The 16,147-nt window shown below is 28.6% G+C and overlaps 1 gene segment (V, D, J or C); it reads right to left on the bottom strand.

Annotated features, from left to right (window-relative positions):
- Positions 1–15,921, bottom strand: part of trac (T cell receptor alpha constant) — a 36,599-nt gene extending 20,678 nt beyond the window's left edge. Inside the window, 1 exon segment of the C gene segment in view lies at positions 15,831–15,921. Coding sequence covers positions 15,831–15,906 — 76 coding nt within the window.
- Between the last annotated feature and the right edge of the window lie 226 nt (positions 15,922–16,147).

Below are 16,147 nucleotides of genomic sequence, written 5' to 3'. Positions count from 1 at the left end.
GTGCCAAAGATAATCTTATAGCCAGTATTCACACAGTCTTTAGACATGCACCAAAAACTCATCTGCCTAATGCTCTCTATTAGGGTCTGACCAAACTTTACCAAAATTTTAAAATAATCAAAAATGAAACTTCTGATCAGGCGGAACCACATATTAAAGTCAGTAATTGCTACACTATGAAAAAATTTATTAAAAAATAAAACACTGGCATATTTGGTTACTGGAAATTTTGGCAATTTACAGAGGCACTGTAAATAAATAATTGCAACTGTAATGTAAAAAATACAGAAAAATTTTAAATATTTAGTAATCTGTTTGTAAATTTCCAAAATTGCCAGTAAGTTACTGTAAATTTTACAGTACTTTTTTTACAGTAATTGTCGATAAATTTGTATAAAATTCATGAAAACATTTAAAAGCTTAAAAACATCAACAACATTACAACGATTTCTCATTGAGAGCTAAAACAAAACAAAAAACATCTCTAGTTTTCTGTGTTTTAAATAGTACTCACTTTGCTCAACTTGTAGTTTAACTCCTGAACCAAAAATTACTTTCCAGTTTGATGTCACACTATGAAAACCGTGCAAGCAAAAACTGCACATTACCCTACTTCAAAATATATTTGAGTTGTATATGCATTCTTGATTTTGTATTGTATGGACAAAATATTAAGCTGATTTATTTAACACTATCTACAAAACATGGTTATGCAGAGAACACAATTGATAAGACTGCAGAAAAATCGAACTTACTTTGTTGTATTTTGAGTTCTGTTCCTTTGCCAAATATTATTCTAACTCCGTCATTCACACAACTAATGACTCCATCACAAATACCTAATGCTAACTGCTCTGTTCCTGGAGACATTGTGCACTAATCAAAAAAAAAATGCAAGTTTATAATCATTTCATATCTGTATTTCACTTGGGCATAAAAAAACTTGAACACAATTGACTTTAAAATAATAATTCGCTTGAATAAAGAATCAATTTACTTTTAGCCAAAAGTAAAGTTTCTGGTTCTATAAGTCACAGTTCAAATGCAGAAATAACACAAACTAGTATACTATTAGTAGTACAGTACTGTGAACACAATTTCTTGTTAATTTTGCATAACATGACTTGTCAATTTTTACTTATACAAAAATGTACTAGATCATACCAGTTATGAAGTAGGCATCGTATTACATGGATAACAAATGAAATCAATTAAACCATCCAATAACATTTAAGTTATTAAATGTTCAGAATCAGTGGTGGATTGTGTTTTTGTGGAATTTGTGGAATTTGCATTAATAAACTTACGTGTTCGTACAGTCAGAGTTGTTCCGGTAGCAAAGATTATCTTTTGACCAACAGTCACACACATCCTGAATCCATAACGAAAACATCTAAACTTGTTTAGTAGATTGAGTGTACATAATTTAACATGAATGACTAGCTACATTTGTGTTTTATAAAATGTGTGTTTTATTATGAGTAACTATGGATCATTCAAGTTATTTATTAGGTACAATAAATAAATAACCTATATTTCAGTCTATGAACAGATAACATGTTTGGTGCTGATATATTTGGGTTTACCTAATTAATTAGTATGATCAGATGATAATTAGGGCTAGTATTTTTTTTATATTTATATAATTTATTAGCTTTATTATTGAAAGTTTTGTTCATTTTTAAATGTGGTAGTCACATTTGGTCATTTCCATCTTTTCTTTTCTTTTTTTTGTCAAAGCATCTGCGCTGGCAAACTACAAATTATGAGATATTTTAATATTTGAAGACAAAAAGTAATATGACTTACGTGCAGTGACATATAATTGTGTCCCTCTTCCAAACACAATCTTATTGCCGACATACACACATTAATTAACCACAGCACAAAAACTATTCAATGACAAAACCGTAAGACAAACACAGTGCACATCATGTGTATAAGTAAACAAAACACAAACATAATAAGATTAAGCATTTTACTCACTAATTTGAATTTTTAACTGGGTCCCGGATCCAAACATAACTTTTCCTACTCCCGATGATGTCACACACTGATATAAAGGCTATCAGTAACTTATCATCCTAACTCCTAATCCTAACATAAGTGTATGTGCAATTAGTTATAGAATATTATGCAAACACTATATTTGGTATGGGTACTATTTATAATTTTTTCTATATTAATTCATGCCACACCAATACTCTGGTGATCTTACATTGAATTATGTAAACAACAATTAAAGCAAAGTAATGTTTAATTAACTTGTTTAATTAGATGAGGGGAAAAAATAGGGTTCTTACTAGATTCCACTGAGAGAAAAGTTCCACGTGCAAAAATGAGTTTGTACATCCCATCATTCACACACTGATAAAACTCTTGACAATAAAGGGGTCCCAAAAACATTTCAAGATCAAAACCGAATTTGTGTTTAATTGTGATATACTCCATTACATTATTTTACATTATATTATATTAAATGCATATAACATTATTAAAGAGAGAATCTTAACTGATAATGACTGTTTTTAAACAGGTTGTTTCAAATGGGTTTCTTAGAATTCCACTAAAAGAGTGGAGAAGTTGTAATATTTTTCATGACAATTAGATTTATTCAAAAGGTAGATGGGTTGGAAAAATAGTATTTTTATGCGTTCTCTATGGATTCCATGTTTTGTTCCTCAAACAATAAAGTAGATTAAAAGAAATAAAATTCTACTTTTAAAAATACAATTAAAATGTCATGCAACACTATATGCATATAAATGACAAAAAAAGTTTCACTCACTCGCTTCAACGTGAACTTGTGTTCCTTTTCCAAATATTAACTTGTAACCAGCAGTCACACAGACACAAACTACAATGCAAAAACTTCGCAAAAACTTTTGTCTGAATGTATAAGATGATTGTGTTGTTGCCTTATCAATATGTAATCGCGATTAATAAAACTCAGGGCCAAGGTTATAATCAAAGGTTAGTGAGAATAATATGAATATTAATAGAATGTAAACACATGGACTTAAGTTGTCACATTTTACCATAACCTTTAACAATAATATATCATCATCAAGATTTTTTTCTGATTTTTTTTTATATTAGCATACCAAAATATTAGTTGAACAGGTATAAAACTAAGGAAATATTTATTTGCTGAAAATAATTTACTTACTTGACTCCACAATAAGTCTAGTACCACTTCCAAATATTAGCTTTACTCCAGATGTCACACAACGATCTGGATAACTACAAAAACCAAATACACGACTTCCAAAAATGTGTAGCTTTAATCATTACAATAATTATGTAAACTTTAATTTTAAATAAAAACTTTTAATTATTCATCAACATGACTGAAATGTACTAATATATATGTTTAATTAGTAAAACAGTTGTTTTACTATTCATTAATAACATTAGCGTTTTAATATCACTTTGATCTGTTTAATCATTAAAATCAAAAACACTTTTTCAATGTCATTCTTGGACTGTTTTTCAGCTTGTATAGTATAAATGCAACGCAAGAAGAGTCTTAAGATTCTCTTAATTAATGCAATAAAAAAATATTGTGTTAGTAAGATGATTTAAGATAGAAATAATGATTTGGTCTTACGAGATTCCACAATTAGTTTGGTTCCAGCTCCAAAAGTGATCTTGTTGTAATTCACACACTAACAAAAGCCTGAGCAAAAACTCTTGACGGACATTTAAAAGTTCAACATTTGTAAGAATCATAAAAAGTTTTTACTTCTTTGTAGCTTTTTATTATTATTTAGTTTTGATGTTTTAAGTCCAACATTGAAAGCAGTAATGGATATTATTTTTACTTTTGCCAAGACATTGTAAAGTTCACAGTTAGTAATGCCATTTGTATAATATTAACAAAATTTTTTACTTAAGATTATTTAAATTGTGTTTTAAATAGTCAAAAATGGTCATACTCTAAATGATTTTGATTGTCACTAAATGTGCAACAGAATATATGTATTATAAATTAAATATTATTTGATATGTTATCAATGGAAATGTGATAAGAAGCTCAAAGCATCATTATATCTAACATGCATTTTGAAATGCTCTTTGCATTGCAATGCAAATAATTACCTTTTTTTACAATTTCAATGAGACAGTTTTTATATCATATCTTAACGCAAAACATAACATTTTCATTATAAAATAAAACATTGTACTTACTGGCATAAACATAAAGCTGTGTTCCCTGACCAAATATGATCTTGTTGCCGTAATTCACACAGTGTTGAACACCAGAACAACAACTTCTGGACTCAACAACTGTGGTGCTAAGAATAATTATTTCCAATTTTATTTTTTGTTTTAAAGGTTTGCACAAATATTTTTCACTGGTCATCTATTAGTCAACTTTCTCTTGGTGAACATTTTTGAACAATTTTGGATAATATGACTAACCTATGGAAGTAAATGGGAATCTTCAAAATATTCTCAACACAAAAAACAAGTTCATGAAAGTTTGGAACAACTGTGTGGTGAGCAAAGGGACAAATTTTCCATTTCGAGTAAACTATCCCCATAAAACTTGACACCTATAGAAAACACTAATGACACAAACAGTTTAAATTACGCAAATATAATCAGGCTCTTACTTGCTTCTACATATAACATCGTTCCAGCTCCAAAGATGATCTTGGTTGCACCAAAAGTCACACAATATAAGCAGCCTTCACAAAAACTGCATCTGTGCTGGTTTGGCAAAACAGATCTAATTTTCTGAACCGTTCCTAAACTTCAAATATACGATTAATTTTTCAATTACAATTATGAACAAAATATTATTAAATACTTTATGGTAGTGTTTTCACACTACTTTAGATCAGTCTTTAAGCAAAAATAAGACGTTTTCATTTAATTTAAACTAACATGACTTGTTTAATAATCTAACACAGGCTAATAGTTTATTATAGCTTTTTTTCTTTGCATTTACTGATATTGATCTACAGTATGGAAACATGTTTTGACTATTGCAGTATCTAGATAATAATTTCAGTGTCTATTGAGCATTTATATAATATACTAAAAAATAAAAGTGTCTTACGAGATTCAACCGTCAGTTTTGTTCCATTTCCAAAGGTGATCTTGTTGTTGCCATAATTCTCACAGTAACAAACATCAGACAAAATTTTCTTGAGGATGCCCTTCATAAAGTACACAAGTCTACAATATACTGTACATATGTGAAAGAATGTTTTGATAATTTATCAATGCAAATAATTCTTGTTTGAGGAATAAATTGCATTAATGATATATTGAAACTGAAACAATATACAATAAATATATCTTCAAAAAGTGTATAATTTTCAAGTGTCAATAGCTTAAATACAATTAACGTTTTTTTTTTGTTTGTTTTTTTGATAAAACTGCAAACTTATTATGACCAAAATAACACTAAAGACAAATTAAAAGTCTCTTACTTGATTCAACTATTAAAGTTGTTCCTTGACCAAAAATGATCTTCCTAGCAGCATCCACACAACACAAACAATCATGACAAAAACTGAACTGTTTTACGTTTGAACAATGACTTAAATTGAACAAAACATTAACAATTAACAATTAACAGTAACAATTTTACTTTGGGATTTTTACTCAATGGCAATGTGATATGATGCAACATTATAACTAACATGAATATGTCTTTTATACTTCTTAAAATAGACAAGTAAATGCATTCTCTGACCAAATATAAACTTATCACAATTAAGTGTGCGAGAATATCATAGCACAATTTTCCCATGATTATCACGATTTTATCATGATTCTTTCAAATGCTTTGCTGTTTTATTAACGTCGAATGGATAGTAATAAATTAATACAGATCAGGGTCATCATCAGAGTGACCAAATATTAAGAGAATACAAATTTTGAGGTGAATTATCACTCAATGTCAAGTGGCAGAATGTTGAGACTATTAGTCGGCTCACACTTTAGGACCTGCACATCACACATTCATTTTTCTATTAACTGTAGTTTCCATTCAGTTTAGACACAGTAACTAAATGTGCTTATATGTATATCTGGCACGATCAGTCTTTAAAGATAGCCTAATCTTGTAATTTGAAGCTGTGTAAAGGGCTTTCCTCAGGTATGTGCGCTCGAAAAAAAAAATGTGGCTCTGCATTTGCTGTTAATGTTTAACCGAGGTTAAAATAAATGAAACTAACATAGTTTTGTCAATACGAATACGTGCTGAGACTAATGCTGAGTTAATATTGGATTTGAAATAACGGTGTGTTGTAAAATGGGTATACTAAGACAGAGATGCATGTATTGACATTTTAATCGTCCACAATCAAAACTTGTCATATTGCACACCCCTATTCACAACACAATATGTTTAGGCTACCTAATATTTCTCCTGGACATACAGCTATTACTGTTCTATGGGTCAGGACTACAACAGGAATAATCAAAAGAATGATATTATTTTTCGAATGGTTGATGTTGTCCAAGACTCAAATATGAGCTTAAATATTAGTTTATTGGCTGTGAAATAGGTTTAAAGAGTACAATAACTACATATACTGTATATATAAGCACAAAAATGTTTTCTTACTTGATTCTATGAATAGTTTTGTTCCAGACCCAAAGATGATCTTTCGTGTTGCGTCATTCACACAGTAACAAACACCACTTCCAAAACCTTTCTTTCAAAATCAATGTTATTTTCAACTAAATAGTTTTGCTTCATTTGTTCGATTATTTTAAAAGACTCATTTCTGTTTCATCTGACTTGTTCAGATTGAATAACCTTTTGTGGACATGTAATCAAAGTCTTACTAATCAACTTTAAAAAATACAAGTAGTGTCTGGTGAAATGAAAAATATATATACGTTATTATAAATTAGATGTCTCTTACTTGATTGAACAGTTAAAGTTGTTCCTTGACCGAAAAAGATTTTTCTTGCAGCACCATCCACACAACACAAACAATCATGACAAAAACACCACCAGGGTAACTTTAACTGATGCTAATGTGTTTGAAATATGCATTAATTATAAACGTTAAAGTTAAATGTATTAGTTCATTTATTTAAGATTAGATTTATTTAGTTATTTTAAACATTCTATAATTGTATAAAAAGTTTTTTTTTTTAGCAATTACAAACTATTATTTTCTAGGCAACTTTAAACACTTTTTTTTTTAAATAAAACTAAATTTCTTACTTGACTGCACATATAAAGTCGTCCCTTTTCCAAAATGAATCTTCCTAGTCCCATCATTCACACACTAACTGACCTCACAGCAAAAACATTTCTTTTCTACAATCTGGCACCGAAACATATTGAGTAATTTACTGAGTAAACACTGTTTTTTACTGCATATACATAAAAAACATTCACATTGTGTCTCACTGGATTTTAATTTCTGAAAAATCTAATTTAAAAATTCTGATTACATTTAAGACGTTGTTTTAGATAGTGTTGATGACTACACTATCATCAGAGATGAATGTGTGAAGCACTTAAATACTCGTAATCAACATTTAGCTTAGTGTGCAGATTTTGACTTATTTTACATTCAACATCCAATATACAGTAAAGATGAGTGATTTTTCTCATATAACATCAATCACATCAGTGATTTTACACATACATTTTCATTAAATTAAACTATTAAAAAACAAGCAGTGTGGTTATTGTAAATGAAGTTCATTTAATTAAGTTCATTGGGAAAAAATACGTTTCTTACTGGATTCCACTGAGAGCAAAGTTCCACTTGCGAAAATAACTTTGAATGCCGTGTCATTCACACACTAATAAAGCTATCAACAATAAAGGGAATCCCAATAACATTTAATGTTTCTCATATACTGTGACACATGAAGATATACTGTATACTGCACATAAAGTTTTTAAACAGTATGGGGTTAAGTGTGTGGTTTTAAAATCTTCAATTGAATAAGGACTGTTTTCAAACAGGTTTCCTAAATATTTTCTGCCATGTTACCAGACATATAAAACATTTGAGCTCACTGTTTAAATATAAATAAATGATCAATCTGTTTCACTCACTTGTTTCAACATGAACTTGTGTTCCTTTTCCAAAGATTATCTTGTTACCAGCAGTCACACAGACACAAACTACATTACAATTACTTATACAACTAACCACAAATGAGTCCACTATGTTTTTTTCTTCTGATATTCAACTCAAATGAAAAAAATGTTATTTTATTTTTTGTGAACACTACTGTATATAAAGACACTACTTCTTGAAACTTGAGATGGGTTCCTTCTTCAAAAATTTTTTGTTCCACTTTTTATACAACTAATCTAATAATTTACAACAAAACTGTAACCTTTCCATCCTCAGTGGTGATGCACAAATGATAATTTTTGGAACGTTTGAACATATAATTGTTTGACCATCTCTGTGAACCAAAGCATAAATAGATTTTTTGGGCTTTCATTAATTTAATTAATTAATAGTTTATTAATAGTTTATTAATTAAAAGTTTGCTGAAATTAAATCACTTACTTGACTCCACAATAAGTCGAGTACCCCTTCCAAATATTATCTTTACTCCAGTTGTCACACAGCGATCTGGTTAACTTCAAAAACTTGATACACGACTTCCAAAATAATTTGGATTCTTACAAACTTACAATTCTTGGAATATTACAATTTATGTTACAGTTTATTCATTAACGTGACTAAAATCTATTAATGAAAATACTAAATGTTCTGCAATTCATTCATGCTATTCAGATTAAATTTGCTAGCATTACTCTGTTACATTGTTTTACTTATTCAGTTTTAAGTTTATAAAGTTGAACTTATACAGTTGAACGCAACACAAAAATACTACAAACATTGAGAGATTTTATTGTTGTATTATGTATTAATATTAAATAATTATGATGTTAATAAGATGATTTAAGAAGGAAAAAATGTTTTGGTCTTACGAGATTCCATGATTAGTTTGGTTCCAGCTCCAAAAAAGATCTTGTCGTAATTCACACACTAACAAAAGCCTGAGCAAAAACTCTTGACGCACATTAAGAACTCGAACATTTTACAAATTCTAAAAACCATACTTTACTTTTTGTTTGCTTCATGGTTATTATTCGCCAAATTCAATGACATTTTTTATCATTTATTTTATGACTTTGCTACAGAATGCGACTGTCATCACATATCGGTAATCAGGATATTATTAATTTTTCCTTCCTTCCTGCTTATTTGCATATCTACATGCATTAATAAATGTATAATATAAAGTACTTACTGGAGTAAACATAAAGCTGTGTTCCCTGACCGAAAGTGATCTTATTGTAATTCACACTGTGTTGAACACCACAACTTTTACATTCACAACTGCGATTCCTACTATTGTCATTATTCATTTCCAATGACTTCTAACACCTAATATAACTTAAAATTCACAAATGCAATCCTCTGAACACAAACAGAAGTTTTAATTATGAAATTATGATCAGGGTCTTACTTGCTTTTACATGTAGCATTGTTCCTTCTCCAAAGATGATCTTGTTTGCATTCAAAGTCACACAATCTAAGCAGCCTTCACAAAAACTTGCTTTGGCTAAACAATCTACTCTAACTCTTTGCACTATATCTTCTTTTGTTTCAATTATAAACAGTGCTTTTTCCTAATATTTTATTTTATATGATATTTTAATATTGTGTAATGTCAGCAACTGTCATTTTTGAATGGTATTTTAAAAGATAATATAATATATTTTCATATAATGTGATATAATATATGATCTGACAAAATTAGTCATAATGTAACTTTACTAAACATTTAAAACCCTATAAAACTCCTAAATATTAAACTACTATATAATAAATCTTATTTAAAATAGTATTATTGACTTAAGATAAGAAAGAATTTTACAATATTACAATATTTTACAATAAAACAATGATATAAATTTTAGTGTAGGTATTTAAATGGTACAATAAAGAAGAAAAAGTGTCTTACGAGATTCAACTGTCAGTTTTGTTCCACTTCCAAAAGTGATCTTGTTGTTCCCATAATTCACACAGTAACAAACACTCAGACAAAATGTTCGTGAGGACATAATTAGTAAAGTTTACATTATGCGTAAGCCTTTGGCCTGTTATTAAAATAAACATGGTTTGATGAATACATTATTTATACATATTTAAAAGTTTGACAATGGTAAAATATAGCTTATTTATTTATTTGTTTTTAAAAAAGTGTGCATCTCATTTATGCTAAAATTCAAAAATCTTACTTGATTCAACTTTTAAGGCTGTTCCTTGACCAAAAATGATCTTTCTCCCTCCACCAGCATCCACACAATAGAAACAATCATGACAAAAAACTTTACTGGTTTACCATGAACCAGAGGTCACATTTTTATTGGTAACTGTAGAACTAAATATTGCGTAAATATGTTAGCTAGATATTTGATTTTTTAGAAATCTAATGAATTAGATTTTATTTATTATATTTTACAATTTGAAAAAAACGTGTCTGTTTTTCATTTTTGAAGACTACTGTAAATAAATCTCTGCTGTTAAATACTATATGTTTTTTCCTTTAAAGAGTAAAGCATATATGTAAAATAGAACAAAATGTCCTACTTGTTTCTATGAATACTTTTGTTCCAGATCCAAAGACGATCTTTTGTGTTGCAGCATTCACACAGTAACAAGCACCTCTTCCAAAAGCTCTTCCTTAGAGTTTACAAGGCCTACATTTACATCATTATTTTCTCAAAATATATATTAATAGTCAATAAAACACATTTGTATCTCTGATGATGTTATTTGTTTGCTAGTGATAATAACTTGTAATTCATAAACACGTGTCTTCATCTATGTACATGAGGTTAAATTGATTTTAAAACATTTTATTGAATAGATTCTAGTAGATACTTTTAAAATGTAAAGTAAAAGTCTCTTACTTGATTCAACTATTAAAGTTGTTCCTTGACCAAAAATGATTTTCAGCCCAGAACCATCCACACAACACAAACACTCATGACAAAAACATTATCAGTTTACCAAGACTACTGCAATACATAGTTGTTTATAATCTATCAAGATAAATTAAATTTTTTAAATTAGCATTTATTTTTCAGTAGTATTCATTAGAATATTAAATTAAATATAATTAGATTACGTTGCAGACTAATACTTTTTTTTAAAATAAATAACTAATAAATATGGGTCAATTATAAACTCTAAAATAAAATATATTTGTTTATTTAATTGAGATTAGATTAATTTGGATATTTAAACATTCTTCTATCATTGTATAAAACTGAAAGGCTTTTTTTGTACTTTTTTTCTTCTTTGGTTTACTTATTCTAAACAATTATATTATACGCAGTTTATTACACTTTGTAAACGAATGAATAAATCTCTTACTTGACTGCACATATAAAGTCATCCCTTTTCCAAAATGAAGCTTCCAGGTCCCATCATTCACACACTAACTGACCTCACAGCAAAAACAGCTTAGAGTCTATAACTGGATATTGAAAGATATGCATTTTATACTATGAATAATAATTTTTGAATTAAAATATTTAATTTTAATTGCACATAACCTCTATAGTCTGCACATCCAAGTTATTAACTTGAAAAATAGTTTTAAACTATTAAACAAACAACAGAATTACAATTTGAAATGTTATAAATGCTTCATTCAGAAAACATGTGAAATTTACTCACTGTAATTGACATTCAGCTTTGTGCCTTGACTAAATATCAACTTATCAGCAAGAGTCACACAATATTTCAAACCATGGCAATATCTAATACTCAGTTCTGAGTTATTTTGTCAGATTAACTGCATTATTGATTGTATTTGTCCGATTAACTGCATTATTAGCATATATTCACTTACTTGAATGAACAGTCAATGACGTTCCAGAGGCAAATATGATTTTGTCCCCTGAATAAGTCACACAGCAGCAAACACCTCAGCAATTACTTGTGAGTTGCATTCCGGAATTAATGCAATTTATAATGACAATCTATAGAAAGTTTAAATAGTAGATCATGGAGCTAACATTAAAGGTCAAGGTTTCAATCACAAATGGATGCAATAATTGATCAAATTCATTGCAATTCCAGTCTTTTTGAAAAATTGTCTGCCAAATGTGAACATCCACATTTCTTAACACTTAAATAATAATAAAATACAAAATATTGTTAATATAAGGTTGAAATGTGTCAAAATGTTATTGTTTTGTTGGAAATTTGGAATTGGTTATGCTTGTTATTTCTCATTTGAATATTTGCATGACATCACCTACGTGAATTTACATCTAGCTTAAATACATTTGAATTTATAGATATAATTTATAACCTCTGACTTATGAAAACATGACTGGTGGAAAAATATTAAGCTTTTTTAAAAAAAGAAAGTAAATATAAACATCAAATGCGGAATTATTATTGATGATATACAATACCTGAATGGACAGTAAGTTTTGTTCCTTTTCCAAATATCATATGTCCCATTGTAGTCATAGTCACACAGAGTTATGTGGCTTTACAAAAACATAAGATTATTATTTATGTATCAGAGCCACTGTGTGATTTAGTTAAACTATTGTGATATGGGATGGTATTTTTTTACTTTATCAGTGAATGTGAGTAGAATTATTTATAGAATTGTAATTGACAATTTGGCATTAAAGGAAAAACCACAATCTAAAAAATTTGAAATAAAAAAGGTCTGGAATAAAAATATAATCAAACTTAAATCTACAGAATAAATCAAATGCAAACTTATCAAGAAATTAGCTTTGTGTCAATGGAAATTTTTTTTTAGTTGTTCTAATAACTTTTTCTAATTGAGTTATGAATATTGTTTGTGTACATGTGTTGAAAGGCTTATGTATCAACAGATTTTTGGACTTTCAGACTTTTTTTTCCAACATTTTTTAAATTGAGCATTGAGGAAATTAAAATGTAATATTAAAATGGAAACTAAAAATCTCTTACTTGACTGAACTGTTAAAGCTGTCCCTTGACCAAAGATGATCTTTCTTCCAGAACCATCCACACAACACAAACAATCATGACGAAAACACCACCAGTTTACCATCAACTGAGGATAATGTGTTTGAAATATGTTTCGATTAAAAACTGAGAATACTTGTATTTTGGTATTTTAAATGTTTTTGTCTGATAATGGTAAAGTCTTAAAGGTTATATTGGGATTTAATGTTTTAAAGCTACTGTATTATAAACCTTTACCTATTTAAAACCTAAAATCTCACACTTGGCTGTGCATATAAAATGCAAATTACGGTTTTAACTATCAGCAGTGACAAATGTAATGTATTTAAATACTCACTGTAATCGACATTAAGCTTTGTGCCTTGACCAAATACAATTTTGTCAGCACGTGTCACACAATAGTTAAATTCTAAGCAATATCTACTGTATTATAGAGTTCTGGCAATATATGGTCTTTTGATTTGATTATAATCATTAGAGATAATTACGAAATGAGATTATTTAAAAGCACACATTTCAAGTCTCTTTTTACTAAAACATGCTTAAAAGCTTTTGAAGTGTATTACTGTTACTAAATAACAATACTAATAGCAATCTCTTTTTAATTTGTATTAGTTCATATTGACTTACTTGAATGAACAGTCAATGATGTTCCAGAGGCAAGTATTATTTTGCCCCCTGAATAAGACACACTGTAATAAACACCTAAGCAATTACTAGGTGTAATTTAAATTATAAGTAAAACTTCTGTATGACAAAAAATTCTCAAAATCTTTTTAAATGTATATTTGGAATTGGATACCTTACATGTTGGTCAACATTAACTACCGTCTATATAAAGCGTTCAAATGCAAAAAAAATCTTAAGTGGTGTATGTTCTCAGACTCTCATGTTTATGAGTCATTTCATTTTAAAGACAATGAAAAAACTTATTCTTTGCCATACAAATGTGAAATTACTCAGCCTACATACAAGAGCCTGGTAAAAAAGCTCAGTTTTGAAGACAGTTTCAGTTAGTAATTTGAGATTTTTGCATCCAAACTGTTCATATCTACATGAAACAGCATCAAAACTTGTGCATATCAAAAGTATATTTTAACACTATAACACCAACTTTACATTTCGGTTTGATTGATGCAACAGACTTACTTGATTCAACTAGTAATTGTGTGCCTTTCCCAAAAATGATCTTTTCCAATCCCACATTCACACAACAGGAAACATCATTTCAAAAATCTCAAGAGAATGTTTTTTTTTTTGACTAATCGTAATCTCTGAAACGCCACTGTAAATACAGTTTTTTAAGGTATAAATTAATTATTCTGAAATAAAGAAAGTACTATTTCTGTCAATTTAATATCTTAAGTTCACTGTCAATATTGTATTGTGTGCTGCTAATTCTGAATGAATATTTTAGTGTATTTAAAGATAAAGACTGATTTATCATGGCAAATTTGTAGATAAGCTTAAGCACATTTACTATCAGGTTTGTTTCTATTTCAAAGATAACCTTTTGACATTCACCGGTTTTCACAACCACAAACAAACTGCACAATAAATAATACAAATGAATGATTCGAAGATAGATTTTAGCAATACCTGAATCAACAATAAGTTTTGTTCCTTTTCCAAACATCATACGTCCCACGTTGTTAGTCACACACAGCTACGTGGCTTTACATAAACTTAGCATTCGTATTTTTTATGTAATGAGTGCCATTGTGTGAACTATTATAATTGTATGCAATACATGATGATATTTGCAACTTTAGTGATGAACTTTAAAACAATTATGATGATGCGGCTTTAAACAAAACGTATAGAAATCAACAATCGAAGCAATCTCAAAAATTAAATAAAAACTTATTAAACTGGAAGATTGTTCACTTACGTGTTGCAACTATTAATTTAGTTCCAGCTCCAAAAATTATCTTTCCGTATCCACCAGTTTTCACACAATGAAAAACCTCACAACAAAAAATGGTTTAAGAGCTGACACATCAACGCAACATGGTTCAATATGCTAAAAACGCTAAAAACATACTGTAATAATTTGTGAACTGGCAAATGGTCAAAATGACAAAAGTTTTCATCTCTTTTGACTGGATATCAGGGTTACTACAATAAATACTGATTTTATTTTTGAACTCTTCTAAAGTTCTAAAAAAATGATTATTGGTGTGACTGAAAACATGACATTTCTTGACCAATTATTACTTTATGCTGTAAATTACAAAACGTTTATTCAAATTTAAAAGACATCATCATTATTAAAATTATTGTTTTAAATAATGTTTAACTCAAACATGTAAACAACAGAGAAACTGAGAATTTCAAAGTGGTTTCTTATTTTTTTCTATTGCTGTATTAGGACGTAAGCTACTTTGATATCAAACATTTTGGTTTAAAAACTGACCAGAAAAAAAACAAAACACTTAACTTATCATGAGAATTAAATAATTCTGATGACTTTGTTTTAACTTACTTGAATTTATAATAAGCCTTGATCCTTCACCAAAGTACATCTTATCAGAATATGATACACAGTGTTAGCAACCATATACATTACCCCTTTTAATAAACCTATATCTCCTGAATACATTCAGTGGTGAAAAGACAATTTTTTTTTACATTTATTAGTAAAAGGATGAGTTTTAAAAAGTATTTTGTGGTCAAAATATAATTATTTTAATAATACTGTTAAAATGGGTAATTTTTTTTATTTTTTACCTATAAGAAATAATGAAATTACTGGATTACATCAGGCACTTTTTTCTTTGGAGTACTGGTAAATAAAAATAACCATTTATGAAAATTAAACACTACCTGACTCGATGGTTAGTTTGGTTCCTTTTCCAAATATTACTTTCCATCCTCCGCTATCAGTCACACACAGATACATGACAACACTAAAACACACTAACTACTCATGGCAAGCATCATAAACTTTTTACATCATGTGTGGTTTTGCTATATAGTACATAGAACTTAAAACAAATTTAGCTAGTTTAATGTATCGTTTTGTTTACTTAATGCATGGTTTAGCCTGATTAACAATGATCAATCTATTTGCAAGAGTATTTATTAATCTTTATTAAGGAATGTAGTTTATTCTTGCTGAGAAACATTTACTAATGTTCACA

Source organism: Danio rerio, chromosome 2 (genome assembly GCF_052040795.2).
Source record: "Danio rerio strain M-AB ecotype USA chromosome 2, GRCz13ab, whole genome shotgun sequence".
NCBI classification, from domain to species: domain Eukaryota; kingdom Metazoa; phylum Chordata; class Actinopteri; order Cypriniformes; family Danionidae; genus Danio; species Danio rerio.
The sequence above is the reverse complement of the archived record's forward strand: the minus strand, read 5'-3'. Positions and strand labels throughout refer to the sequence as shown.